The sequence below is a fragment of the Leuciscus leuciscus genome (genome assembly GCF_965113295.1).
Source record: "Leuciscus leuciscus genome assembly, chromosome: 22".
NCBI classification, from domain to species: domain Eukaryota; kingdom Metazoa; phylum Chordata; class Actinopteri; order Cypriniformes; family Leuciscidae; genus Leuciscus; species Leuciscus leuciscus.
The window spans coordinates 15,142,207-15,170,016 of NC_138746.1; the positions used below are offsets into that span (position 1 = coordinate 15,142,207).

Below are 27,810 nucleotides of genomic sequence, written 5' to 3' on the forward strand. Positions count from 1 at the left end.
AGCAAGGGTGACATTAAGGGTTACTTGTACATTTTTACAAAAGACTTCTATTTGAAATAAATGATTTTCTTTTGAACTTTCTATTAATCAAAGAAACCTCATTATCAAGTATCACACTTTATATTAAACAGAACAACCATTTTCAACATTGATAATAATAAGAAATGTTTCTTGAGCAGCAAATTAGTGTAAGGATCATGTGACACTGAAGACTGGAGTAATGATGCTGAAAATTCAGCTTTGCTGTTACAGGAATAAACTATATATTAAAATATAAACTATATTTTATATTAACATTGAGAACAGTTATTTTTAAATAGTATTAATATTCCACAATTGTACTGTTTATTACAGCATTTTCAATCAAATAAATGCAGCCTTTAATAAGCATAAGAGCAAAAATATCTCCTTTTTTGTTCCATATAGCTGAAAGAAAATCATACAGGTTTAGAAAGACGGGTGAGGGTGAGTAAATGATAACAGAATTTAAATTTTTGGGTGAATTATCTCTCTAAGCAACAAGTTATATTGAAAACATCTCTGGTGTCCAGGCAAACAGTGAACAAAACAGGCAAAATAAGAGCCAAATCAAGTGTTTTACATAAAGAAGACTTTATTGTCTTTTACATACATCTCTTAGTATAATATTTATAGATTCAATAATACCAGTACGTCAAAAATAATAATTATAGTTATTATATATAAAAAACTAAGCCTTAAACTACTCTCTTTACTTTTTAAAAACATAAACGTTTTTATATATTAATATTTGTTCTGTTTTATAATCTGTCAACAAAAATAAAAAAGTCACAGGTTAATGAGCTTATCAAGTAGCTTTTGCTGTTTTTAACACTGACGGTATACAGGAGGATTGATGGTTTGCGATGTGTGTTACGTTCAGTGAGGGAACAAATATAAACTATGAAGTCCTCTCAAATGAAACGCAACAATACAGGGAACGTGTGTGTGTGTGTGTGTGTGGTTTGTACTTTCAGAAAGTAGAGGTTCAGTGTGAAATACCTGGTAAGAAGAGAGGCATGATGGTTTATATAGTCCAGTGGTTTTACCTCTCAGTCATGGCCCAAAAACAGAGAATGTGAGGGCATGCCTTGCTTTTTCTACTGAAACCAAGCAATTGTGGGCTCTAACAGAGCCATAGGGCCTTTTGAATCAACAGATAGACATTGAAAAGAAATCCCATTTTATTGGTGAACAATAAAATGGGTTTGGCAATTGCAAAAAGCATTGAAATGGTCAGGATATGTGTAGCTTAGAAAAGCTTTGTGATTGGGCCGCTTGATTTCGGCAGCAGTGAGGGCAGAAACACCAGACGCGACAGAACTCGACACAATGGAAGCCTAAAGCGTCTGGCTACACAAGTCTCGGGTGTAGCAGCAGCTTTCTATGTGCTTCTTTCACATCACACAACACCGCATCTATACGAAAAGATCAGTAATGGGATACTGAGAGACACGAGGGGCTCCCGCTTTGACTTCTGACTTTAGCGACTATATAGATAGTTATGCATTTAACTACCATACTTTACACATGGCCATAGTCAACATAATAAATAAACGGTCATCACACAGGTCTTATTGAAAGCCAGGCAGTGATCGATATGATGTGATGTCATTATCATTCAAATTTCGGCTAAAACTTGAAATCTGCCAGCCACTGACATTCAGTATTGCTCTTTACCTTAACACATCTTGAGAAATGCCCTTGTTCTTAGAGGCATAAGACCAACTTGGTAATAGGTGTTTGCCTGCTTGTGCAAGATTTTGGCACACTGCAAAATATAATTGTAATCACTATTTTTATCTGATTGTTTTTTAGTAAAAAATATGTAGACATCCTTAAATGAGCAGAACTGCATAAGACTTGTTTTGTGAGATTATATTATCTTTAAGTTTCCTCCCCTATAATCTCGTCTATCAGAATCCCTTAAAACAAGTTGTATAATATCTGGTGTAATTTAGGCTAATTTTGTGTATACCGGTAATTATATATATACTATTTTGTACTGTTTAATATTTTATGATGTTTTAAGCATATATATAATATCATTTAGTGAGGTTTGTGCTTAAAATAAGTTTCTGAAAGGAGAAAGAAAACCAAAACTTTACAACAACAAAAAAATAGGTACAGTATATTCTCTGAATCCCATCTAAATATCTAATGCCGTTTTGTTTAAAGGATGTTTAGATTCTTTACTGGAAAACAATACAAAATAATGAATTTTCTTTTCTTTCTTTTTTTGCAGTGAAGATTGATTGTGTGTTTTGTGATGACTGTAAACAATTTGTGTCATAGCGTCTCAGTCCCATTTCAAATTTTTTTTCACCTGCTTTCGTTCAAAGGAGGTAGGTCTATTTTGTTGGCAAAAGATAGATGATTAAATCTCCCATTTGAGAAATCCTTTTGGCAATCGTGTTATTTCCAGCTGTTTGTATCCCAAGGAATCCCTCCTCCAGACCTCGGTTGTGCAGGGCTGCAAGTTGTATTGGGAGACCAGCAGGAACCAGCGTGGTGAGGGAGGGGGACGAGAGACACTGGCTGCTCTAAAAAAAGTTATTGTCCTTCAATCACACTTTTTCGTCCTCGCCTTCCATTTCTGTCAGTGCAAGTTAAATGAAAGCATCAGGGATCCTTTTTCATGGCCCGGGTCCCAGCGCTGGATCCAGATCCAGTCGAGGTCAGGAGGCATCAAAACTATGGGGTAAAATGAACAGTTGATTAGGATGGAATATGAGTTTGCATATTTATATATAAAATGGCAACATGAAGCGTTTTAGTATGCATTCATGTTTTTTTATTTTTATGTGTGTGTGTTTAAACTTTTGTGTGCTCAGCAAAATGAAGAGGGCAAATTATTCTAATGCTTTCCCTCAGGTTGAATTATTCTGCCATTAAATCTGCTGCATCATTAAATATTAACTTATCTGCTAGTTTCTGTTAGATGGAGCATCTGAGAAGGATCAAGGGTCAGTTACCCCACATACCTTGCAGAACACAGCCAGTAAAACTGCCTCATACTAACATAAAACCACACTACTATTCAAAAGACACAAATGCTTTTAATGTTTTTGAAAGAAGTCTCACATGCTCACTAAGGCTTTGTTTATTTGATCGGAAATACAGTAAAAACAATAATATTGCGAAATATCATTACAATTTAAAATAACTGTTTTAAAATGTAATTCCTTACATTTTCTTGTGATAGCAAAGCTGAATTTTCAGCATCATTACTCCAGTCTTCAGTAGCCGCATTTCCATTACCCTTCAAATTTAAAATAGAAATTGCGAATTGAAAATACAACCAATGGAAACACGTCCCATATGTAAAAACTCCCATATATCGCAAAAAAAGGTTTTACGCTCGCATGAGGTGGTTTTTCAGGCAATTTGAAAAGGGAATATTTCGCAGAACTCCAATGGAAAAAAGATTTCCGCATTTACAGGTCACCTGGCGTATGTAAAAGTCGATCATAAAGAAGACGCGGTATGTTTGGACAGATGACGAGAATATTACGGGAATAATGGATTCTAAAACCAACAAAGAAACGCCACACTTTATCAAGACCTTGACGCAGATATGAGGGAGAAACACCTCAAATGTGCCGCTCTCAAGTATAAAGAGCTTTCCTTGCCATTAAAGGTAGGGTCGGCAGTTTTTTTCAAAAACAATTTTTTCCAACTTTGTTTAAACTTTCTTTATATACCAATACATAATTAAAATGTAAGTACTCTGAAAAAGAGAGTATAAAAAAACCCCAGTATATTTTAAACTTTACCAGTATCGATATGCTAGCTTGATAGTGAGTACTAACAGCAATGTTAGTTGTTTATATTCATAATGATAAAGTTAGGTATTTTATTACATGTGATTCTGACATGATGTCACTTCATGCACTGCGCTCCTCTCCGCTCGGCGCTGGTAAACGCGTCCTCCAGATGAGCGGTCGGCATCGCGCGTTCATGTGTTTTGGGGGCGTGGCTTTGGAAGGAGGCCAGAAGGGAGGGGGTGGGAGTGAATGGAATAAGTAGCTGTGTTTATTGCAGTCCTGAGAGGACTACAGACACTCGATTTTTATACTCTCTTTTTCAGAGTACTTACATTTTAATTATGTATTGGTATATAAAGACAGTTTAAACAAATTTGGGAAAAAGGTTTTTAGAAAAATCCTGCCTACCCTGCCTTTAATGCTTGGATAACACTCCTACGTCTCCTTCAATTAAAAATAATAGCTAGTGCGGTGGCTGGGATATACAGTACGTAAACCTACCAACATCTGTTGCCATGATTTTTGGAATGACTTATCGCGAGAGGAAAAAATTACGTTTTAGTCGCAGAACATCAGTTAATGGAAACGCTGTCATTTCGCAATAGTTTTTTATCGACATTTAGAAAATATCGCAAAATCTTTCATGGAAACGCGGCTAGTGTCACATGATCCTTCAGAAATCATTCTGATATGTTAATTTGGTGGAACATTCCTTATTATCAGTGCTTAGCTGCTGCTTAATTCTCTTTTTTTTTGTTGAAAACATGAATTTTTTTCAAGATTCTTTGATGAATGGAAAGTTCTAATGAACATCTATTTAATATAGGAATCTTTTGTAATATTGTACTTCTTTACTGTCACTTTTGACCAATTTAATGCATTCTTATGTAAAAGTATAATTTTGTCAAAAAACTTACTGATCTCAGACTTTTAAACAGTACTGATACTACACTAACCTAAGTGTAAACACACACACAAACACAAATGTATAACCATGTGAATCTTCAGCATATGCCATGATAATCCTCTTTTGAGCATTAGAAACATGCAAACTGTACAGTACAGATGTGAACCTTACCTGTCCCAAAGCCTGACATTTCTACAGGAGCTGCTGCAACAGCCAGCCGATATCAGGGCTGCAGAGGAAAAGGATATATTGAGCATATATTTTAGATGGTTCATTTAATATTGATGTTTAAAATGTGCTATTAACAAAATAACAGCTCCTTTAATAACAATACACGAATAATTGCTTTCCAGGCTACACTGGGTTCCTCAGAAAAATAGTGGGCTGACTCACTGACTCAGATAAAATTGTTTTATTATTCACTTGTTTATAGACCAAATAACCAAAATGACTGTTTTACATAGCCTTTTTAGTGAAGATGGCATGAGACAACCTATAATTTTCAGTTATACCTTGTATTTACATTTTTTCTGTTTAGTTAAATGGGCAGCACCAGGACATTTATTGTAAAAGGGAAAATACAATGTTTCAATGTGTCAAATGAGGTTAGCAGCACTGTTTTAACCCACACACATGGTCTTAACATTAATGAATAAGAGTCAAACTGTGATGTTTTAAAGCTTTGTTTTAGACAAAATGTGTGGAAAGTCTGGTAACACTTTATTTTACAGTGTGCTTGTTACAGCGTGTATTTACTATGGTAATAACAGTAAATTAAGCATAGTTACATGCAACTAACCAAACCCTAACCCTATAGTAAATACATGATGTTAATTATTGTTACTCAGTATTTAAATGTATAATTACACATGAACAAGGACACCTTATAATAAAGTGTAAGGAAAGTTATCATTGCAGATTTGCATCAAGTTTAGTTTTTGTATTTTTATGTTTTGATGCATTTTGAGAAATATAGAGTGTGTGAGCACTGTTTCTTTCAGAGAAAGAAATATTTCTCTGTCCTGTGTCTTTATACAAATATCAAATAACGTGCAGTGTAATTCTAGTGTTATTTATATACAATTATAGTGTTTATTAATATGTGGATGCTTTTCGTATTCATATTTTATTTTTCTGTCAGCTTTGTTTCAATGAATGAATACCATTTTTAATAGTTTTAGTTAGCAATAACAACACTGGTTACATGTCATCCAAATTAACACTTTATTTTGTTTCCCTTCTTTAAAAAAGAACTGAATGTGTTAACTATAAAACAATGAGGTTAATCATGAATTACTATCATTATTGACACTGAATTATCGAATGCTTTGACGGCCCTAGTATCCTTTGATCAGTTGACCGAGTCTGTTTATTTGTTGCCTAAGATATTGATTTAACATTGATGCTGAGGCTAGTATCTTACCAATGCCAAAGTTTGGTATCGATCCACTCTTAGCTTAAAGTCACTGTGCATCAAAGCATTAGCTGGATGCATAAATGTATACATAGAGCCAAATTAATATATGGGGTTGTGGAAGTATTTGATAGCATTTTTCAGAAATAAATAAGGAGATAAAATGATAGGCTTGATAGCATGTTTTGTCTTGTTAACAAACTGCTATTTAATGTTCAAACAGACATGCACACGAAAGAGAGAGGATAAAAAGATAGGGGGAGAGAAAGAGAAACAATGTGAAAGAGAGAATAGCCTGCTCTAATCCGTGTTACGTACAGTGTGATTGAACCAGCAGGAGGTGTGACCCTGAGTGTCTGCTGATGAAAAGTACCTTCTGTCTAAGTCAAGTGTCACTTCTGTAGTGGAAGGACTCTCTCTGTCCCTCATGTGCGCGCACACACACACACACACACACACACACACACACACACACACACACACACACACACACACACACACACACACACACACACACACACACACACACACACACACACACACACACACACACACACACACACACACACACACACACACACACACACAAAGCTTTAAGAAACCTCATCCTTGCATCTTTGTGAACTCCATATTCACATACAGACTTCACACATAGAAATAGGTTAAGAGCTTCTTCAGAGTCAAATCAAAAAGCAATTTGGTTTGCTCTATTGATTTACTTTTCTTATTACAGTAATACTTCACTGAATCCCAAGAGACATATGTCTGTCTGCCTGTCTATCTATCTATCTATCTATCTATCTATCTGTCTATCTATCTATCTATCTGTCTGTCTATCTATCTATCTATCTATCTGTCTGTCTGTCTGTCTGTCTGTCTGTCTTTCTGTAGTAGTTTTTGAGTAATGAAAAGAAATGTAAATAATGCTACTGGTTTTCCCTGCTGAATGTTTTCTTAAATACATGCCTTTGAGGCTTTTATTTCCTTTTTGAAACTAACCAAATGCCATATCACATTGAAAACTGACCGCTAATGCCGGGGACACACTTAACGACTAGCTGAAACATTCTAAGACTGAACTGAACACACTTACAGACAGACTGTTTCCAATGACTGCAGCAGATTTTAAACACCGACTGAACGCAACTGTCTCTGACTCGGCGCGTTTGGGCATGATCAGTCATAAGTATCAAATTACATTCATAATCGGCCTTACAGTGGTTAAGTGTGTCCTCGGCTTAAGGGGCGATTTAAAATGAAAGCAGAGTTTTGTGTTCGTTTTAATGTTCTTTTGAAAAATAACAGGTTTTTCGAGGCCAGTTGTGTACAGTATACCCGCTTTTAAAAGTGTATTTCATATATCTTTGCTGGGTAGCTATAACCATAAACATCAAATCATTTCCAAGCCTGCAGTGAGAATCAATAAGTATAATCAAATCAAGGAGCTTACATTGCCTCAAAAATACAGCTTTCAGCTCAATACAATGTTATAGAATTAGTATGAAAATATGGAAGAAAAGTTATTTTTAGTGTGATCGTTTTCTGGAACATTGAGAACTACAGAGGACCTAAACAAGTATGTATTTGGGAACAAACTGAGAAAGTTAATTATTTTACTGCATAAGATGCTGTTATGTGCCAAAATCATGCCTAAACCGAATAGTACTGGGCAAAAACTCCCATTTGATGAAAATACCTGATCTATTTAAAGCTTAATAGTTTGCAGGGCTCCATCAGTGTAAAGTAATAACATTATAATGGTGCGTAAGGGAGCAGAACAGCGGCGCATGAGATGAATGAAGGTGCTTAAACCTCTGACCCTCTTCTGTACATGTTGCATTTGTCAATATCTATAAAAAAACACCCCTTAGTTCAAACTGTCTCTGCCCTCTGGTGCTTCAAATGACTGCAATAAATTGTACACTTACAAACACATAAACCCACCCTACCCTGAGAGACACACACAAATACTGGTAGTAAGCAGAGATGTTTTATGGTACAATTGTTATTTGTGAATGTAAAACATTATGTCTATAATAAGCACAGAAGCTTGAAGCTGTTAAAGGTCTAAAGAAAAGAAAAAGTCCTTAAAACACATAAGCACACACTTCAGTTCGGTGTGTTTGGAGTAGAAACTTTTCCTCAGGCAACAATGAATTTGTTTTATTGACAGAACTGCCTTGTTAGCTTGTTTGTGACCTTGCTCTTCAATTAAGGCATTAAGATGTGAACATAAACAAAAAAAAATTCCCGGGTATGCCGCTTGCATATAAATTGTATTTGCATTTCCTGAAGGAAATACTAGTGCATTTAAGACAGCAAAAAATTATGTTTTTAAGTTAGCTTAAGTTTAAGGCTTTGGATCTGCATCATAGACTGTAAAATTATGGGCGATGCACCTTCACCCTCTTCTATTGAAGTCAAGCCGCCAATGTCCAAATATGGCGCTGACATCTTGGAGCCGTGGTATCACTCGCGCTGAATCGGTTAGCACACTTTACTGCAGAACAACTCATTATGTTAGTGTGAAATAAACAGTTATGGGAAACTAAAGTTGAAGCTCCAAACTCCTCCCGAAAATCCTGAAAAAGGTCAGTTGGTGCCTTAGTGACTACTTCACTCAGAGAAGCTGTGAATCTCAGCTATCAATCATGACGTCACACTCATGTTTTATACCATCAAATAACTAACTAAAACCAAACTTATTTAAAAAACGAAGACATGAACATCAGCGTGATAAAAATTACCCAAAAAGACAGAAACCATCTTTGGTAAAAAATTATTTGAGGTGTAATTTGATTGTTTAGTTTGTCTCACGTCCCATTAGATAACATGGAGAGGGTGGGGCTTATTACCTATACTGCAGCCAGCCACCTGGGGGCGATCAAAACATTTAGGCTTTGCTTTTCTGGACTTGTGCGGCACACTTGACCTGCATAAATTAAATGCCACATCAGAACAGCTTTAAACTAAACCGTTATGATGTGTTGTTTACTGTCAGCTACATGAGAAGCAACACGTGACGCAAACCACAAAATCCGAATTCAGTAAGCAAATATGCAACAAAAAATACCAATGCAATTGAGCATGTCAGTTAGATTTTGAAAGGTAAACTTTCTCAAGAGGAGATTTTAGAATTGTAGTTATATGTTTAGTAAAGTTTATAACAATCATAAATAGAAAGACTGAAATCTACAACAGTGGGTTCAACCTTTGTCAGTCCCCATTTGTGGATAGAGAGACAACTGATGTATAAAATTTACTTTAATTTATATATATAATTTTCAACTTCTTTTATGTTATACAATATTCAACTCATTTTTTTAAAGTATGTTTAATGTAATTTAAGTTGAAACTGTTTTGACTTAAAGGAGCCGTATGTAAGATTGTGGCCAAAACTGGCACTTTCAAACTACTGTAGAGCGGTGTATCCCATCCCCCTCCCCCCTGACTCGAGGTTGCCAGATAGGCTGCAGGATCCAGCAGGAACGTAGGCTGCTACGTGTAGCTGTGGTAACTAGAGCAGAACTGGCAACCCGGATGCCGAAACACTACTGACTTCGTGATTGGTAGATAGGTGGAGGGTGGAGCTTCAGGCCAAAACACAACATGACAACATCAACATCAGTTGAGGGCTGCAACTTCACTTTTTAAATGACAATATCCTGGCCGGACTACTGTTGTCAGTGATATAAGTATTTGAAATGAACATGATTTCTTAATGTCTAGTGACATATCAGGGCCATTTTATGATTAATTGAATTACATTTCTTACATACAGCTCCTTTAAACGTTCAAGTTGATTGTACTTAAAAATTGAAGACAACAACTTTTTTATTTGTTTTTGTCCACTGTGGACAAGACTCCTGAACTACAAAAAGATAAAGGACAATACACCGCAATAAGAGGAATTTCAATACAATGGCTCCTTGCAAGCGCAGTAATGAGCAGTGCAGTGTTGGTCTGGGAATGTATTGGCAATATCTGAGCAGCACTACGGTAGAATCTTCATTAACATACTCACTTTTAACTGACTGTACATGTGCCCAGTTACACGTGTGTGCATCTACAATATGTACAGTACTTACATGTTAAAATGAGGCTGATTCAGTGATGTGTATTGTCATCTTATAAGCAATCACTTATTGATTCAGTTTCTTTCTAGATTTCTTTCTTTCCTCTTTTTGATTTTCTCCTCATTTCTGCTGTAATCAGTCAGAACAAGGCTTCCCTGCTGCCCTTCACAAGGTCAGCTACTGGGCCTCTCATTAAACAATCCCATCAGCCATCTCTCTAACTCTCTTATCATCAGCGCTAGTCCACTGCTGTCTGGCCTTTGAGTTTAAAATGAGAACAGAATGAATATTCCCATGAGAGGCAGTGTAGCAAACACAAATCAATATCTCCCAGTCTCTTAGAAAGAAGTATGGGACGTATAGTTTGCTCATATTTTAGGCCGACGTGTATATATTTTCTCGCATTTCTTGACAGCTAGACGCTTCGAGTTTAAGATGAGATTGTCTAGTGGCGTACCATATAATTTTATTATCTCTCCAGAGTCATATTGGTTGGACTCAAGGCTTATGCTCTCTGCTGACAAAAAAAAGCCTAAACCTTTCAGACCATGCAGTGAACGGAGGCAGAGCGGAGAGTGTCAGAAAGGATAAAGTAGCCTTTTGACAATAAGCATACAGGAACAATATGCTTCACATCAGTCCACTGGACCTTTGGCCTGTTTGTTACTGGTTGAATGGAGAAATGATGAAACAGAAGCAAAAAGAGAAGTGACTGTCTTTGATGTCCTCAGAGCAGACACGCTATTCTGTTGTTCAAAGAACTCTCTCTCTCACACACACACACACCATAGTCATCATTCATTACCAATCATGGAAGCAATTTTTTTTTGTAGAGACCATGCAGCAATTTCAAGGAGACAGCAGACAATAAGACTACATCTGAATTGATCAACACACACACTCAGTACTCTGCATATTATGTGCAGTATCATTATCGAGCCGAGAAACTGTATTCCAAAAAAATAGCCCAAGGTGACTTTCAGGATACATTTATCAATATAGTTAAGCTTATAAAAGGGGTTCTCAGTAAACCATAGAGTATACTGTATCATAGTAGGTAATACTTTGTGAACAAGAGTCATTTTTATGTTAGATGCAATGGAAACAGTCAGGAGTTCAGAATCAGGTTTGAGGAGCACATAAATATTAATGCATTAAACACTCTTAAAAAAAAACATAATAGGAGTGGATTGACTTCAAAGTGAAAAGCTAATGAGAGGAGGAGGAATAGCCTGTTGGCCTACTTTACAGGATGTTCTGGGAGAAAAACCTGATCGCTATCTTAAACGCACTGTGCTCCCTACTGCCCTTACGAGGAATGAATGACAATGAGCCACAACTTCCCACCTCTGCCGGGATCGTCCGGTCATCCTATACTCCCCACTGGACAAGGTCAATCTTTAATGAGCTTTTTTGCGAATAAAATCTGAAATCCGGACCTCACTGACCTCACCAATTTCCTACAGGCAAAAAAGGACAATTTTTATAAGCGCATCTGCGTGACTGTTTTTTAATATTTTGATGCCCTCCGCACAGTGTTTGTGCCTGAGTATGAGACAATGGGAAGCCATCAAGGAAATCAGGTCAGTTAAGAGATTAAATCACAATTTGGAGAGGGAGGGAGAGGGAGGGGGGCTCAATGTACTTTCCCTAATAATAACAATTTAGAGTGAAGACAGTCGGTGTCTGCACCACACAGGAACACACTCTCCTAAAAAGAGAGCATCTTCCCTGAGGAGAACCTTTTCTCATAGTTGTTCAAAATCCCTTTTAAGGTCTAAAATTGCCCTACAAATGGCAAACAGAGGTTTGAAATACAACACATTTTCTGACACATACACGCTCACACACTGGTGGGGGGGTGGGCTTGATCTACTGACCCAGCTTCTAGAAGCAATTTCCCTGAAGCACCAGTGTTCATCACAAAACACAGCAGCAATTCAAATTTTCCATAAATACTGTGTGTGTCCCCAATAGAGCTTAAGCACATACTGTACTTTAAAAAATGACACCTCAGATAACCAAAAACCTGTTACTCTTCATCCCCTAAAGACCATCTGCACAGTCTAAAATCACACAAAATGACATATTTCTCTGTACATTTTCAAGTGCTTCATTTTCACAATGACTTTTATGGTTATTTTGAGGCACTCTGAAATCAAGTGGAAGCCATTTTAAACTAGCCATTTTAGCTTCTCTGGGCTTTTGTGGGGAGAATGTTGAAAGTGTATTAGTTAATCTGATCTGTCGAGCAAAGACGGATAACAGTAATATTAAATGAATTGATTGTTCTCCCAAAATTCTGTCATTATTAACTCATCAGTCAAAAATGTTCACTCAGACCATTTTGTTAACTGCATCAAGCAATTCACTAAAAAATCTAACTCAAAAATTATTCAAAAGACAAGTCATAAAATTGACCATATTTTTATTTTGAATGCTCAAGTCATAATTCATATCAATTGCATGAAATGTTTGTATTCCACAAAAAAAGAAAGTAATGTGCTGCTTGATTTTGATTTTTTTTTAGCACAGAGCCATTAGATTTGAAAAGTTGAATTCATTGTTACACTGAACTTGTTTATTATTATTGTGGTTATTAGTTACTTATTTTAAACATAATAAGTAACTGATTTGAAAAGCACCAGCAGCAACATTGGCATTAGCTTGTTGCTAAAATAATGACATAATACTCTAAAAAGCATTATAATACATAGCAATATTGGGTAAAATAATTAAACTAAACTATCTGAATCTACATTTCTAAGAATTGAATGAAATATATGTTTATATTCAATTTCTCTTGAATCGTCAGCCATCTTTTTTCCTCACTCACTTGTCGCAGTGCATTCTGGGATTCCACTAATGATGCCTTATAATGCTGCACAATGTCACCTCACAAGGTTTTGAAATAGAGTCCAAATAACCCTTCAACACTTCTCACACAGGGCTGTTTTGTATGTATATCTCCATCCATCCATCTCTTCCTCTGGTTCTGAAGATTGTAATTCCCTGATATGATGAAATATTTATGAGCATAAATTGAAAAAGGGGTCATTTAGTGTGGCTGTATTTTCCAAACTCCGTCAGCACATTATGAATTTCAAAATGCATGTCAGGTCATGCATTCAGATGATTTATAAAGCGCGCAATAGCACACTGTTTACGCTGAAGGGAGTCCATAAATACCCACAGTTAGCTGCCTGCACACACTGCCCTCCTCCCACAGAGAGCACTGCATGGTTTGAGGTTCCTCCCTGAGTATTACCTCTCTCATCTGCATATAAATTTCATTAATTTTAATGGCCTTACCAATTACCTGGCTCTGTTGGCCAATTTCATTTTGTCTAAGGCTCTTTTATTGTCTGTGTGTGGATGGAGAGATGGAAAGCAATGGCCTGTCGCCTTACTGTGCCTCTGAGCTGTGTGTTTCTATGAAAGCCAGTCACTTCCAGCTTCCATTGCTTCTGTTAAAGTTACCTGCATGTGTGTGCACTTGTGTATTAGCTGTCCACACGTAGTTGAATCACAGTGATTGATTTTATCTGAGTGGATTTTCTAAAGATTGGAAACAAAGTGTAGCCTTGCCACACTGCAGTAGCTAGGAGGAGAAGAAAAAAGAAAATACAGTATACTAATTTATTTGCACACATAACTCAGGATGGTTGCGTAATATGACTCACAAGCTGAAATGAACTGCTGCCTTGCGTCACATTGAGTACAGAGACCTTAAATAAGGCTGAAAGACCTTTAGTTTAGTCTTTTATTACACTGAAACCACACATTAGCGTCATTGCTGCAAAGTTGCCATCATTTCCTCACAAACAACATTGGACCCTATTGACTTTCATTGTATGTACAACAAAAAAATCACATCGAGACAATCTTTCTTTTTCTTTTCTTTTTTCTTAAATATGGGTTGTGTTTCACAGAAGAAAGAAAGACAGTCATACAGGTTTGGAATGATATGAGGTAAATTAAGACAATACATTTTTTTTGGATGAACTATCACTTTAGGTCTTGTACTGTATAGCCCTATTCACACGGGATAAGTATTACCTGGTGACCTCTAGTCATTTGTAAAGTAAAAATTCCCCCGCAAATGACCTACCATATTTCGTGATAATATTATTGTGATAATATTAGTCCCGTGCTAATCGGCATATCTGTGATTTGGCGGGGTTGTTTATAATTTTTTCAAGGTTTTTGTTTCCTGTGCGCTTTTTTATCTATCTTTCGCAAAGAATGGAGGCTGCTTGTTGGAGTTGGAGTGGTTTGATAGTATTTTGGGTGCTGGCTGGGTCATATCGCTTACACCATACAACTATACAATTTGCAGAAAGAGAAAGCTGAAAACCATCAGATGGAGATAAATGACTAGCAGCATGTGGTAAGGAACATTCTTCTGTTTATGATATATCATACAGCTAGACCTATTATAACGACAAGACATTTCCAAGCAATAGCCTATTGATATCATATCCGGGAGATAAGTCAGTAAATTCGAGTAAAATCACAGGCTTCGCTTATCCCGTGCGAATGTGGCACACGAAATTCAGATGTGGGGGGGGTAATTTCTAAATCACACGAGGTGCCCAGATAATACTAATCCAGTGCGAATAGGGCTTAAGTCAAAGTTGTTCTTCTTGTCATTGTGTCAATCTATTCTGTGATTCAGTTGTTGAACATCAAGTTGCACATGTCCTGTATTTACACAGTCAGCCCAAAGGGAAAAAAAAAATGTAATAGCTTCAAGAGGTTACAGTTGGTGTTCTTTCACCATTGAAAGCATAAGCAGCATGCTGCTTTCTGAAGCTGATACATGAGTGTCCTACAGTCTTTTTCTGCCTATGCTTAGAAATGTGACACGGCTGTACGAGCCAAGAGCAAAAGTGCAGCGCTTTCACCATGAAAAAGAGTTTCACCTCTCTCCCTGATTCTCTGTCTCAATCCATCTCTCACTTTTCACTTATATAGCACAGCAGTCTGTTCTTGCCCATAACACAGTACACAAAACCTCCAGTCAGCAATAAAACATAAACGTGCATACTAAAACTCATGCTAGATATCCGTGATAAAGTCCATATATTTCCCACATTGACAGTGGTTGACTTGTTTTACTAACAAACCTAGCTGCTACAAATGCTAATGTTAGCATACCTGCTAAAAAGTTTGTATTATTACTTCAGGCAGGTTAATGCTGGTCAACTAAATTTAATCAACCAGAATGGTTAAACTAATTAGCTTGGTTCCAGTTTTTGGACTCCAAAAAGCATCTTTCTTTAGTGACAGATATTCTAAAGTATTCTTACAGAATACATTTTTTTTTATATATAAATCACAAATATTACATATTAGAGTGGATGTTTTCTTGAAAGGGCTTACATTTTGCCATGTCTGCTATATTTCATGTCACAGTTCTGGATAGTAGCTATCAGCACCGCATTAATGCACAGGCGTTCCTGGGCCAGGCTGAGGAATGACCTATAGTGCTGTTGGAGATATGTGTGACATATTAAAATTGAATGTGTTGCTGTGCTTCGCTTAGAGTGTGTGACTGTGAGAAGATGGAGATTTGTAAAGTTGAGCATTTGCCTCATGCCTGATCGAGCTATTGTGCTCATGCTGAGCAGTGTGAGACGAGAGCCATGAGATATAATGAGGGTAAAGTGGAACGGAGTTAATACAGTGACACACAAAGTAGATATTCAGCATGTAGCTGGTCACTGACATAAATGGGAATGTTAACAAATAGCTTTCTCCATGGTATTTTAGACTTCATTGTCTTGTACCTAGAGTATTCATGCTAACACTAAACATTTAAAAGGTTTTATCCATTAGCAGGTCATCATATATCATGCAGTTTCGAGTTGACAGTTAGTCTGTCCCAGCTTGCTAATACATTACTACTAATGTTTATTTTATATCATACTGTCATTCCCTTCCTGAGCATTTATTTTATATAGCTACAGCAAAATCATGGGTTTAGTTCCCAATGACTGCCTGGACTAATAAAAATGTATGTACATTAAGTCTTCGTCGTTGGTTAGGAACCTGGGTGTGCTCTTTGATACCAACCTTTCATTTGAAAGTCACGTGTCTAGTATCTGTAAAAACGCATTTTTCCATCTTAAAAATATATCTAAATTACGCCATATGCTCTCATTGACAAATGCCGAACACTTAGTCTATGCGTTTATGACCTCAAGGCTAGATTATTGTAATGCTCTACTTGGTGGTTGCCCTGCACGCTTAATAAACAAACTACAGCTAGTTCAAAATGCAGCAGCTCGAGTTCTTACCAGAACCAGGAAGTATGACCATATAAGCCCAGTTCTGTCAACACTGCATTGGCTCCCTATTAAACATCGTATACATTTAAAAATATTGCTGATTACTTACAAAGCACTAAATGGTTTAGCTCTGCAGTACTTGAACGAGCTCTTAACGCATTATAGTCCTTCACGTCTATTGCGAGCTCAAAATTCCGGCCAGTTGATAATACCTAGAATATCAAAATCGACAGCTGGCGGTAGATCCTTTTCCTATTTAGCACCAAAACTTTGGAACAGTCTTCCTACTATTGTCCGGGAAGCAGACACACTCTGTCAGTTAAAGATAAAGACACATCTCTTTGACCTAGCATTCACATAATACATTATAGACTTCTATAATTCAATGTTAGGCTGCATAGATTAGGTCAGCCGGAACAAGGAACACTTCCCATAAATCCTGATGTACTCATTACATCATAAGAAGAATGGCATCTACGCTAATTTTTGTGTCTTTGTTTATCCCGAGGTTTTCCCGCAGCCTGCCGTATCTAGGCCGTATCCAGATCTGACGAAGGACCTTCGCCTGGACCCGATGACAATGCAGTGCTGAAGTGCCAACTAGTCTCTCCCTATGGAGGATCCCTTTACCACTCTACAGATAAAGCGTTGCCAGAAAATTCGTTTTGCGTACCTCCCCCGAAGTGATAAAATAAAATAAAATTCTAAATAAAAATTTATAAGGAAAGACCAGTACTTTGTTTAGGCTTGGTTTGTAGGGAATTACAAACCTGCGCACATATATTGAAACGCACATAACTATAGAACCAATTCTTAATGTGCATGTGAACGCCATCAGCGTTTCTCAAAGGATCGCGTTTAAAGTCTGTGTAGAGAATGGTGTCGTCTTAGCGGCCCCTAATTTAATAACGAATGATCGTTGCAATGGAAGCGAATCAATCAAAACTAACTTTAGCTGGAAAATAACATTATTAAAGAACCGCTATAAAGCCAAAACAATCTCTGTTACCTTAAATTATACGTTTATCTCTGTAAAGCTGCTTTGAAACAATCTACATTGTTAAAAGCGCTATATAAATGAAGATGACTTGACTTGACATTACCGTTCAAAAGTTTAGGGTCGACTTTTTAAAAAAAATGTCTTATGCTCACCATAATTGATTTGATCAAAATGCAGTAAAAACAGTATGTTGTAAAATATTCTTACAATTTAAAAGAACTATTTCTATTTCTAGAGATATTTCTATCTCTATTTTCAGTATCCATTACGCCAGTCTTCAGAGTCAACTGATCCTTCAGAAATCACTATAATATACTGATTTGGTGCTCCAGAAACATCTCTTATTATCATCAATGTTTATAACAGTTGTGCTGTATTACTGTGGAAACTATGTTTTTTTTTCTTGATTTTTTGATAAATATAAAGTTCAAAAGAACATCATATTAATTTTTAATTTTATGTTTTTATTCAAAAACATAAAAAAAAAAGTTTACTGACCCAAACTTTTCAACTGCTTAAATGCATTAAATGTGTAAATATGCTCACCACCATTACAAAAAAAATCCAGTAAAACTATCAAAGCATTCTAAAAACAAGATGAGTTAACAAAGTAAATTGTATTGCATAAATTGAAGGACTAAATGAATAAATCTTTATTTTTTATTTTTTATTTATTTATAATTTTTGCAGTATAATAATAATATGAATTAATTCATTCATTCCCCATATTGAAAGTCAATGGGGTCCATTGTTGTTTTGGATTACACTTGGATTACTACATTGCAGTGACTTGAACTACTAATTCACACCTACACACAAACACCAGCCACACTCTTATGTCACTCCCAAAGGTCAACAGACTATCATAAAGACGTGTGTGAACACCTTCCCATTAACCTGATATTGATTTCTCCAATAATGATATCCCATTTCGGCAGCATTTCCAATGAAAGTAAACCTCTCCCTGTCTGCATGTATTTTTCTTCTACTTCTTTAGAGCAGATAATGCTAGGTTAAATGTGGCTATGAGCCCATGAAAGAGATCTGTAGATTGGGTAAATGCTCTGCAGGGACCCTGACCACTGCAAGCCCTCATGTTCCCTCTTTCTGAGGTAGCAATCAATGGTTTCTTACTTACGCCTTGAGCCAGCAGGAAAATAAACAGGGGTTCTAGGTAGAAAGCGGGCTGACTGTGGCCCTCTCAGCATGAATTCCTAATATCTTACATAATCTGTCCATGTTACCGGGCAGCACAGAGGCTAGTATTGGTAGAGATGGCACTGGGATCATTTAGGAACACAAGGCTTTTGTAGGAAAACTTGAATATCTTCCAGAGAATGAGAAAGATCAAGGGCTATAATTTGAGATGAATAATGTATATAATTTTCACAGAGATTAATAAAACTATTGTAGTAAGATATGGGCAGCAATAGCCAAGAATTGAAGCTGACAAAGTGTCCTGAACAAAGACACTCGCTGTCTTATACAGTCTTAGTTTTTTGTTGTTTTTTACAGAGCCCTCTGTTAGCACAACAGATGTAAATGGTAACTACTCATGCTATGTAAGGTGGCATTGAGTTTAATACTCATTTACTTTTTTCTTTCAGATCTCAAGATTAATGCATAAGTAAGATAAATCTCAGGGAAATGGACAAAAAAGTTGCTTTAGCAGCCTGTCTGAAGGACATTGTGGAAGTAAACAATACTCTACTGATGCAAAAAAAAAGGAATATTGTCAAAATGATTAATCTAGCAGCAAATACCAAACTATTAGAAACCGAGAAGGTATTTTAAACTGTAGGAGGTAACAAATGCAGTATGTATTATTCTGTGCATTGTGTTTTTTCAAAAAAAAGGAGAAGTTCAGCACTCATTTCAGTTTCAATTATACATTTGGCAGACACTTTTATCCAAAGCGAGTTACTTTCATTCAAGGTAAGGTATTTTAACAGTTTATACAGTACATTTCAAACCCATGAACTTAGCATTGTTAGCGTCAAGCTCGACTGTGCATTTGGATTTTGTGCATGGATTACATATGATACTGTGAATATAAGGGTCAGACAATGTCATATCAGATCAGACAGTCGCTAAAGCTGATTTTGACCCAATTTTGATCATAGCTTGCTTATTTGCTGTTGATACCCCAGAAATAAGGTCCGTAAAATGTTTCTTGCAGATTGTAAAATGTTCATATTTTTAGCCCCTCATATTCATTATTCCCAGGACAAAATACAGCGGGTTCCCTTAAAATCCAAATGGTTCAGAGACTTGGTGTAAAAATTACCACTTATTTTAGAAAAGAGTTGAAAAATTCTAGACATGGGTAATATTGGGGCACTAAAAAAAGACCCAAGATACTAATAAATTATCTTAAACCATTAACTTTGATTGACTTTTTGAAAAAAATGCCCCTATCCTGGCGTGATCAAAATATCAGCTTTAACTATTTTTTGTCTGGTATGGTACAATATTTTGCTCATTTTAAAAGGACTCATTCAGTATTGACTTGACATGGAAGTATGTGACCTAATTTGACATGGACTGACCTATACCGTGTTTAATATAACAAGTTAATGGCTATATTATAGAGTCTAGTGTTTATTCACATGCTGTGATAAATGCAGTTATTTCAGTGACTTACTTTGACAGATATCATTTTTAAACCTTGCACTTGTTCTACAATGTAATCCGTTTATCTAAAATGCAATGTTTTTCCCCCACGTTGCAGTAGCAGAAAGCCTGAATCAATTGCTCACTCGTGCACTAATGAAGGATCGATAAACACTGTAGCTCTCCACTTCCACAAGTGTGTTCACCTATTTACCCCAAGAACTCGTCTCATCAGCTTAATTTTCTACACAGCGTACAGTACATAGGAATTACTGCGTGCCGAAGTCTGCATGACAACGAATAGATTATGGAATTAGCAACCGCACACGGTGATCACAGGGGGTCTAAATTGCTGTCTGTTTAGAACGCAGCTTAGCGGGATTAGAATTTTTCATTAAACTATAAAACAAGCAGACAGTCATTAATTATGGCTGAGCATTCAAGATCAGTCATTGGCCAGGTCACAAAGAGCTGAGTAGATTTAATTTAGTACCAGGCTTCTGAGAACTGTTTCCTAACTGTTATACAACCTCTGGCTCCCCAGCAAGAGAGCAAAAAACAGCCGTCTGATGCCATCCGCAATCGCCAGGGCCTTTATCTCTTGAGAAATGAAAGGCAAATAAATAAAATTCAACCTAAATGTCAAGGCAAGCAATTAGAAATGTACTCCTCAGATTGCAAATTAAATTACTGCAAAGAGCCAAAGCCTTGTACCACCACATCAGCCTGGAACTACGACGAAAGCCCGCAAAGCGTGAAGCGTGAACAGCCAGCAGTGCTTGTTCTGTGTCACATTACAAATGCAAATGCAGCTGAGCTACAGCATTATTCATTATTTACACATAGCACCAACGGACGGTCTGATTGATGGACAGTATGATTTCTCAACATCGGGCCCTGAGGAACACTTGGGCGGAAACCCCAAATGAAGCAGATTTATAGGATAACTACAGGTTGTAGAGCTCCGGAGAGGTCAATCAAGGTCAAATGCAGTGTCCTATGTTGGAGAGATCACCCGGTCGGGCTGTTTTAAAATGTACTTCACTGTGGTGGCTCAACAAATTATGTAGAAATGAAGCAAGCGGAGTAGAAAGTGCTCAGAAAACAAACTTAAAAGATAGTTCACCCAAAAATGAAAATTCTGTCATCATTTATTCATGTCATTCCAAGACATTTATGACTTTCTTTCTTCAGTGGAAAACAAAGAAAAAAAATCTACATTCAATAAAACTTATTAGGGTCCAATGTGCACTTTGGACTCTGACTCGGTTGTCTAAATTACATTCTTTAAAATATTTTATTTTTGTGTTTTGCAAAATGATTAAATGTTCGGAACATCATGACGGTGAGTACAGTAAATTATGACAGACTTTCATTTTTGGATGAACTGTGCCTTTAAACCTTGTTTGTAACTTTCTCTGAAATTAAAGTAACTTCTGTAATCCAAGTAAGTTTATAAATAAAAAGGCAATTATGGTTCTTGTGAGATTTTATTATTTGTCTAGCAACAGTCAAAGTGCTGCTGCTGCACAGCCTTTACATGTAGCCTAAGTGTTAAAACCTGAATACTTTGCTTGAAGTTCTAAGTTTTCGATTTCTAAAGTTCTAAAGTTTCTCTTTAAACTCTTAAATCAGACTGCTTGCAGTTGTCATGTTACTGATACAAGTTTAATGTCTAGTAATCAAAAAATCATTAGAAATTAACCTAAGGGACATAACATTGTTTAATTTCTGCTTTTATCCCAACTCTTGACAGAATGACAAACCAGACTTTGCATTTACATGAAAAGAGTTTCCTTCATAAATCTGAAAACAGAATGGCAGCGTTTTATGTTGCACTGGGTTTGAACTGCACCAGGAGAAATAAAATATGCTTTTTAAACATTCACAAACCTATTTTTAAAATAGATTTGTATAATTCACTGAATATCATGATGCCAACAAGTGGCCTACACCAGAACCTCTCTGAATGTATAGATACGGACCACCTCATGTCAACTAGAGAGGTTGGTTCAGTCAAAGCCAAAAACATGAGAGTTACTGTTGACTGCAGGACGCACCCCAGAAAGGGAGGAGAAAAAGAGAAATCTGACCGTCAAAACCTTCTTAAGGGATAATCCAGGCTGACTGGCCACGGCCAACAGGGATAAACTGTAATTCCCTGCTCAGAATGTGAGCATGTGGTTTTGGTAAAGAACACAGCTCCATGAAGAGTGTAAAATGTTGTATTATTTTATTCATTAACCAAATACTTTTTTTTAAATGTGTATTTATGACTAATTAGACACACTGGGGATTGTGAATCTCTACTGAAATGGAAGTTCTAAAGGATCTGGACCAGTAAGCAAAACTGAGGGTATGCACCAACCCAGAGCATCAGTGGAAAAATTTAATTGGATCTGCATTATTAGGAAAAGAGAGTTTTGGTCTGAAGAAATAACGAAAGAGCACAAGAACAGTGAATAACTGAAAGGAAGGAAAGAGAAAGAGAGATAATACAATAGCTTATTCTCTCTCTGTTAGCTGGTGGTGTCAAAAGAGGTAAATCAGCAGCAGGATGGATCTCAGTACAGGCTGTCTGGTACCAAGCTTGTACACAAGGCCTTTGTGCGCTCAGAGTGGAAACAAACCATAGGAAATAAGGTAAATGTAACTTCTAAAATAAATCAACCATCCATCTGCCAGGCAGGATACTTAAATAATTCTATTGCCAAGCTTTTGTACAATCTATAAATCAAATCTGAACCATCCTTCGTGAGTATAGAAGTGCTGTTTCTAGTTTGAGATCCTCAGAGCATCCAGTAAGGTCAGTGAACTCAGGTGTTAATTAGCAGCTGTTATTTTCCTATTAAATGCAGTGCAAGGTAAACAGCAAACAGCTTCAGGTAGTGTCCCATGGCCTTGGCAAGCTGCACAGCTCAGCACTTCTCCTCCAAGAAATCATTAGCAGAATAAGGTTGGAGAGAATGCTACACATCAGGAGGAGAGTCTGATATTCCCCTCTTTTATTCTGCACACATTCACATGGTTTGTCCTCCAATAATGTACACTGCAGCTTTTGTGATATGTCAGCATCTGCTCACAAAGCTATCAACTATCTATTTAATGCAAATTTGTATTATATTTATAATTCACACCATGAGGATTCACAACATTTTTTCTTTGTATCTCAGTAATGTAGTAAAGTGTCATTCTAATAGGATGCAATAACTTCGATTAGCATAAGGTAGCTCAAACAGAAAAGCAAGACACTAGCAATGTTTCTATCCAAAGTTACGAATTTAACTTGTGCGCATATTTGGAATATCACATAAAACATTTGTGAATAAAGCACTGTTTCCATCCAGCGAGTCGAAGAGAACAAAATAGTACATTTCTGATAAACTGGCGCTAAATATCACTAAGAAAAATGGAAGTTGCTGCAGTAGAAGCCATTGTATATAATAATTTTCGTATTACTTACGGCTCAGAGCGCCGCAAATGAAACACAATAAACGCTGTCATGTTAACTTGCATTCAGATGCCTGGTGTTTGAGGCGTTTCTGGGAGGGAATTACACAGAAACACTTTCACAACAGACTTTGCTCAAGCATTTTAGATGCTGTGCAACGAGATCGATCTGCTGGTTGGTCCAGTTATGCCGTCTCATCGCAAAGTCAATAAAGGAATTTATTCTATAAAAGTGTTGCCATCGTAGGTTATGCTCATGTTTTCGAATCGCATAAAAACATTATTGAGTGCATACATTTTTTATTTGCAATTTTAGAATTTATGCGCATCTTGGCATTTCCCTCCAGTGTTTTTTTATGCGATATGCCAAAATGCGCTTAAAAATAGTTGGATGGATAGCTACTAACGGCACCAACACCATGGGTTGAATTATCAAGGACTGCATGAAATGATAAAATGTATGTTTTGAATAACAGGTATATAAAAATACCTGCCAAGTGCATATTTTTTTCTGTAAAACAAACTTCACTGTTCACATACTGCATACAAATGTTGAATTTTCAGAACGCGAAAATAAATCCAACAGAAACTACGAGCAACATCACCAAGTTGATGCTACAAAAATTAACAAGAGTAACAAGAGCCAGCTGAGATCTGTACCAGCAGCATGTGGTGTGTGTGTGTGTGTGTGTGTGTGTGTGTGTGTGTGTGTGTGTGTGTGTGTAAGAATATGTGGTGTTTATGAGCCTTCCACTGGGTGCATGTAGCTGTATAAAAGATGCATTTTTTTATTCTGGGTGAGTAAGATGTACGTGTGTGTGTGTGTGTGTGTGTGTGTGTGTGTGTGTGTGTGTGTGTGTGTGTGTGTGTAATTCTGTAATTCAAGAGCATTTGTGGGTTGCAGCATTCAGCTTAAGCACCTGGGTGGGCACCATTCAGAATTTAATTGAGAATGCATTTAAAATCGCAATTCAAATCCTGAATTTGAATTAAGCATGCAATAATCTGGATGCAAGAAAGTAGAATTAAAACAAATTGAAACTAAAATAATTTCTAGTTAATAAAATAAGAATTTAAAAAGATAGATGTACTCATGGTAACATAAAAACAATGGGCCTTTCCTCAACACTGCTCCTCCTCAAGTGCTGCTGACTCATACACTATGCCACTCCACTCACCTGCGTGCATATGGCAAGTACAATGGTGTCCACTCCTGGTCCTGCTGGGCAGCAGTGTCTTCTGGCTTTTGTTGGGCCTCTGAGTATTTTGGTCTTTGATTGATTGATTACAGTGTTCCCTCAGCTGGGTTCCAGAGCATAAAAAAATGGCTTCGGAGGCACAGGTACAGAGGCTGATTGATAGGAGGTAGCTAAAGCCTGTTAAAATCATGGCCCAAGAGGACCAAGACTGGACACCACCAACCTTTACCAGAGATGAGATGTTCTGCTCTAGCCAGACACTAAAGCCCCCATTCTATCTGGCCATTGCCTTTCCTGAACTGAGCAAAGTAAAAGTAGACTAAATGCAGATCATGGCTGGCTGAATGGGATGGTTTAGTGCCTGGCTGGGAATTGGGGCTTTGTGTGCTCCATAATGAAGGATGACTATCCCCTCTGCATGTGCATTCAAATGGCACTCCATATCTCTCTGTGGGTGCTAGAGCAGGCTCCAGTCGGACCCACCGTTCATACCGCTATAGATGCTCCGGTGATGAGGGGACATCTCTTCTACGCCAGGCCTCTTCTGTATCACCTCTCGGCCGGGGCTGCCAAACTTGCTGTGCTGATGCCTCGACAACTCTGGGCTCCCAGATATGACACGTCCCTTCTGTAGGTGTTCCGGTGTCCCTGATAGAATCTGTTTGGGCTCTGGACTCCCACACATACTTCCAATGCTAGCCCTGTGCTTCTGGAAAAGGTCCGGGCTGCCAGGCGGCTGAGAGGACACCAGCAAGTGTTTCGAGAACTGCTCTGGACTGCCTCTCGACAGGCTCTTGCCAAGTTTCTCTGGACTGAAACCCCGTAGGCCCTTTTGATCCGGACTGGAGAAGGACCCACAGCGAGACCGGCACACTTGGGGATAGGTGTGCGCTGCGTACTCCTGGCTGGTGCTATGTCTGCGGCTTGCATGCTCAGGACCCGGTGCCTCCTCCCCTGAGCCTGGCTTATGTAGGTGGTTAGGACTGCCTCCAACCGGGCCGCCCAACAGCTGCTGCTTATGTGTGAGATGGTCAGGGCTGTCGGTGCTGCCCGCGCTGGAGGTACTGCTCCCGTCACCCACATCTCTTAATAGGCCAGGCCCAGGACCGCTGGCGTGAGACAGGCTGCTCTGGCTATCGATTGAATTCCTGCAGCCGGCTGGTCCCCCAGTACCAGCTGACCTGCCGGTACCTCCAGAGCCCTTCTCCTCATCCAGCATAAGGCACAGCTCTCTCAGTTCAAGGTTCTCCCTCACTACTTCCTCCTGCCTCTGCTCCAGCTCTTTCAGCTTCTGCAGGTACAGTGTCACCTCCTTACGCATGATCCCTGCGCTGTAGCGGCCCAAGCGTTGCCACTCCCTCGACACCTTCTTTCCTTTCTGCCGGTCATCATCCAGAAAGCAGCAGAGGTCCCGCAGCTCCTGGTTGTCCTCTTGAAGCTTCTGATTCACCTCCTGAAAAAAAAAAAATCTGACTCAACACTGATGTCTAAGCAGAGCAAGTTTGACTGGTGAAAGTGAAGTTAAACAATGCTGATGTATATTTAATATATACTGTTGTGATTTGAGCTGTCAATATGGGCCTACTTACACATCTGTCTACAAAATAGTCTTACTAGATTATGTTTTTATTTATTTATTTTTGCATACTAAAGAAATATTACTGTAGTGGTTTTGTTGCCATGTAGCATAATGTTCTTCTATCTATGAGAACATTACATGTAAGAGGCATTTTACCCCGGTGGACCTTTATGCCCATCACAGAGAATGCATGTGCCAGGAGCTGAATCTTAGAAGAAAAAAAAATATTTAAAGCAGCCCAACATGCTGAAAGGCCATGTGTAAACGTGTAAGACTGACGCTTTAAAAAAAAAATATATATATATATATATATATATATATATAATAATTTTTATATATAATTAAAATAAAACTATCTTTTGTTTGATTAGTACCAACACGATGTGACTTTTATTCATTTCGTCAACATAAGATGCAGGCTCGCCTTACCTTCAGCCCTCGTATCTCGTTGAGGTGCTGCTGAAGCCTGCGGTTCACCTCTCGGATGAGATTGCTGTGGTCCACTATAACGCTCATCTTCTCGGTTTCGGATCTGCGCAGCCGGCGAACCAGCTCCTCCTTGCTCCATTTCAGAAGCTCCTCGTCCGTGAGTTTGGAGAGATCCTCTGAGGGACCTTCTGCGCTCTTAGATATGCTGGACTGCAGCTGAGGCTGGATGGGCTTTTCCATTCTCCCGAGCAACTTATCGAAGTGCAAGGCTGTAAAACAAATCACCGAAAAGCAGATCAAATCCTTCGTTGGTACTTTTCCGCGAATTCCCCCTTGTTAGTATCGAAATTTTGTGACTACCATTTTAAGGATAACTGTTCTGCCCATGCTGTCCCCTCTGAAGACAGGGATGCAGCCCTAAAGTGCCGGCGAATACTTCTCCCCTTTATGCACTTGCTGTTCGGATGGACCCTCTATCTCTATGTTTCCATCTGACCGTCAGCATCCTGTCAAGCTCAGTGCCGTGCTGAACCCGTGCCTTCTGTCCGCGCGCATGAGGAAGACGCACGGCCGGTCGCTTCTGTGCTCGGGGTGCGTGACAGCAGCCTCTCAAATTGCTCGACTGGCTGAGTTGTGATTCTCTCTCTCTCTCTCTCTCTCTCTCTCTCTCTCTCTCTCTCTCTCTCTCTCTCTCTTTCTGTTCCGTTCCGTTACACGCCCCCTTCTTTTGGAGACAACTGACTTTTTGTTATTGGGCGCCACCTGGTGGTGACAATTCAAGTCTACATCAAGTTGACCATTTTGAAGTCATAGTTTAGATCTGCAAATTTAACATAATAATAATAATAATACATTTAAAATAAATATCAGACTGGTTTGATGGTCTTAAAGACCAAATTTAATCATTTATTTACGTATAAAACGTATTTATTTAATCTGGCGAGACACTACATATTTGCAACTACATCTACAGGTGACGATATCACTGAGAAACTTCTCCAGTTTATTACTGGCATAAACATAAGAAAAAAATGAATTACAAGTTGTGTAAATTAATGTTTTAAT

At 37.9% G+C, this 27,810-nt stretch overlaps 1 protein-coding gene across 4 annotated transcripts; it reads right to left on the bottom strand.

Annotated features, from left to right (window-relative positions):
* Positions 1-600: 600 nt before the first annotated feature.
* On the bottom strand, positions 601-27,463 carry ccdc85a (coiled-coil domain containing 85A). Of its 4 annotated transcripts, XM_082154843.1 has the most exons (5): positions 27,106-27,463; positions 26,746-27,014; positions 25,221-26,190; positions 4,864-4,921; positions 601-2,712 (listed from the first exon to the last, which is right to left on the bottom strand). In XM_082154843.1, the coding sequence occupies exons 2-5, from the start codon at positions 26,983-26,985 to the stop codon at positions 2,697-2,699; spliced, it is 1,284 nt and encodes a 427-aa protein (XP_082010969.1). In that variant the 5' UTR covers positions 26,986-27,014; positions 27,106-27,463; the 3' UTR covers positions 601-2,696. The 4 variants fall into 4 exon arrangements, 3 of the variants coding, with proteins under 3 accessions (XP_082010969.1, XP_082010970.1, XP_082010968.1); XR_014201801.1 differs by having other exon boundaries at positions 24,717-26,190; positions 26,746-27,462; XM_082154844.1 differs by having other exon boundaries at positions 25,230-26,190; positions 26,746-27,462.
* Between the last annotated feature and the right edge of the window lie 347 nt (positions 27,464-27,810).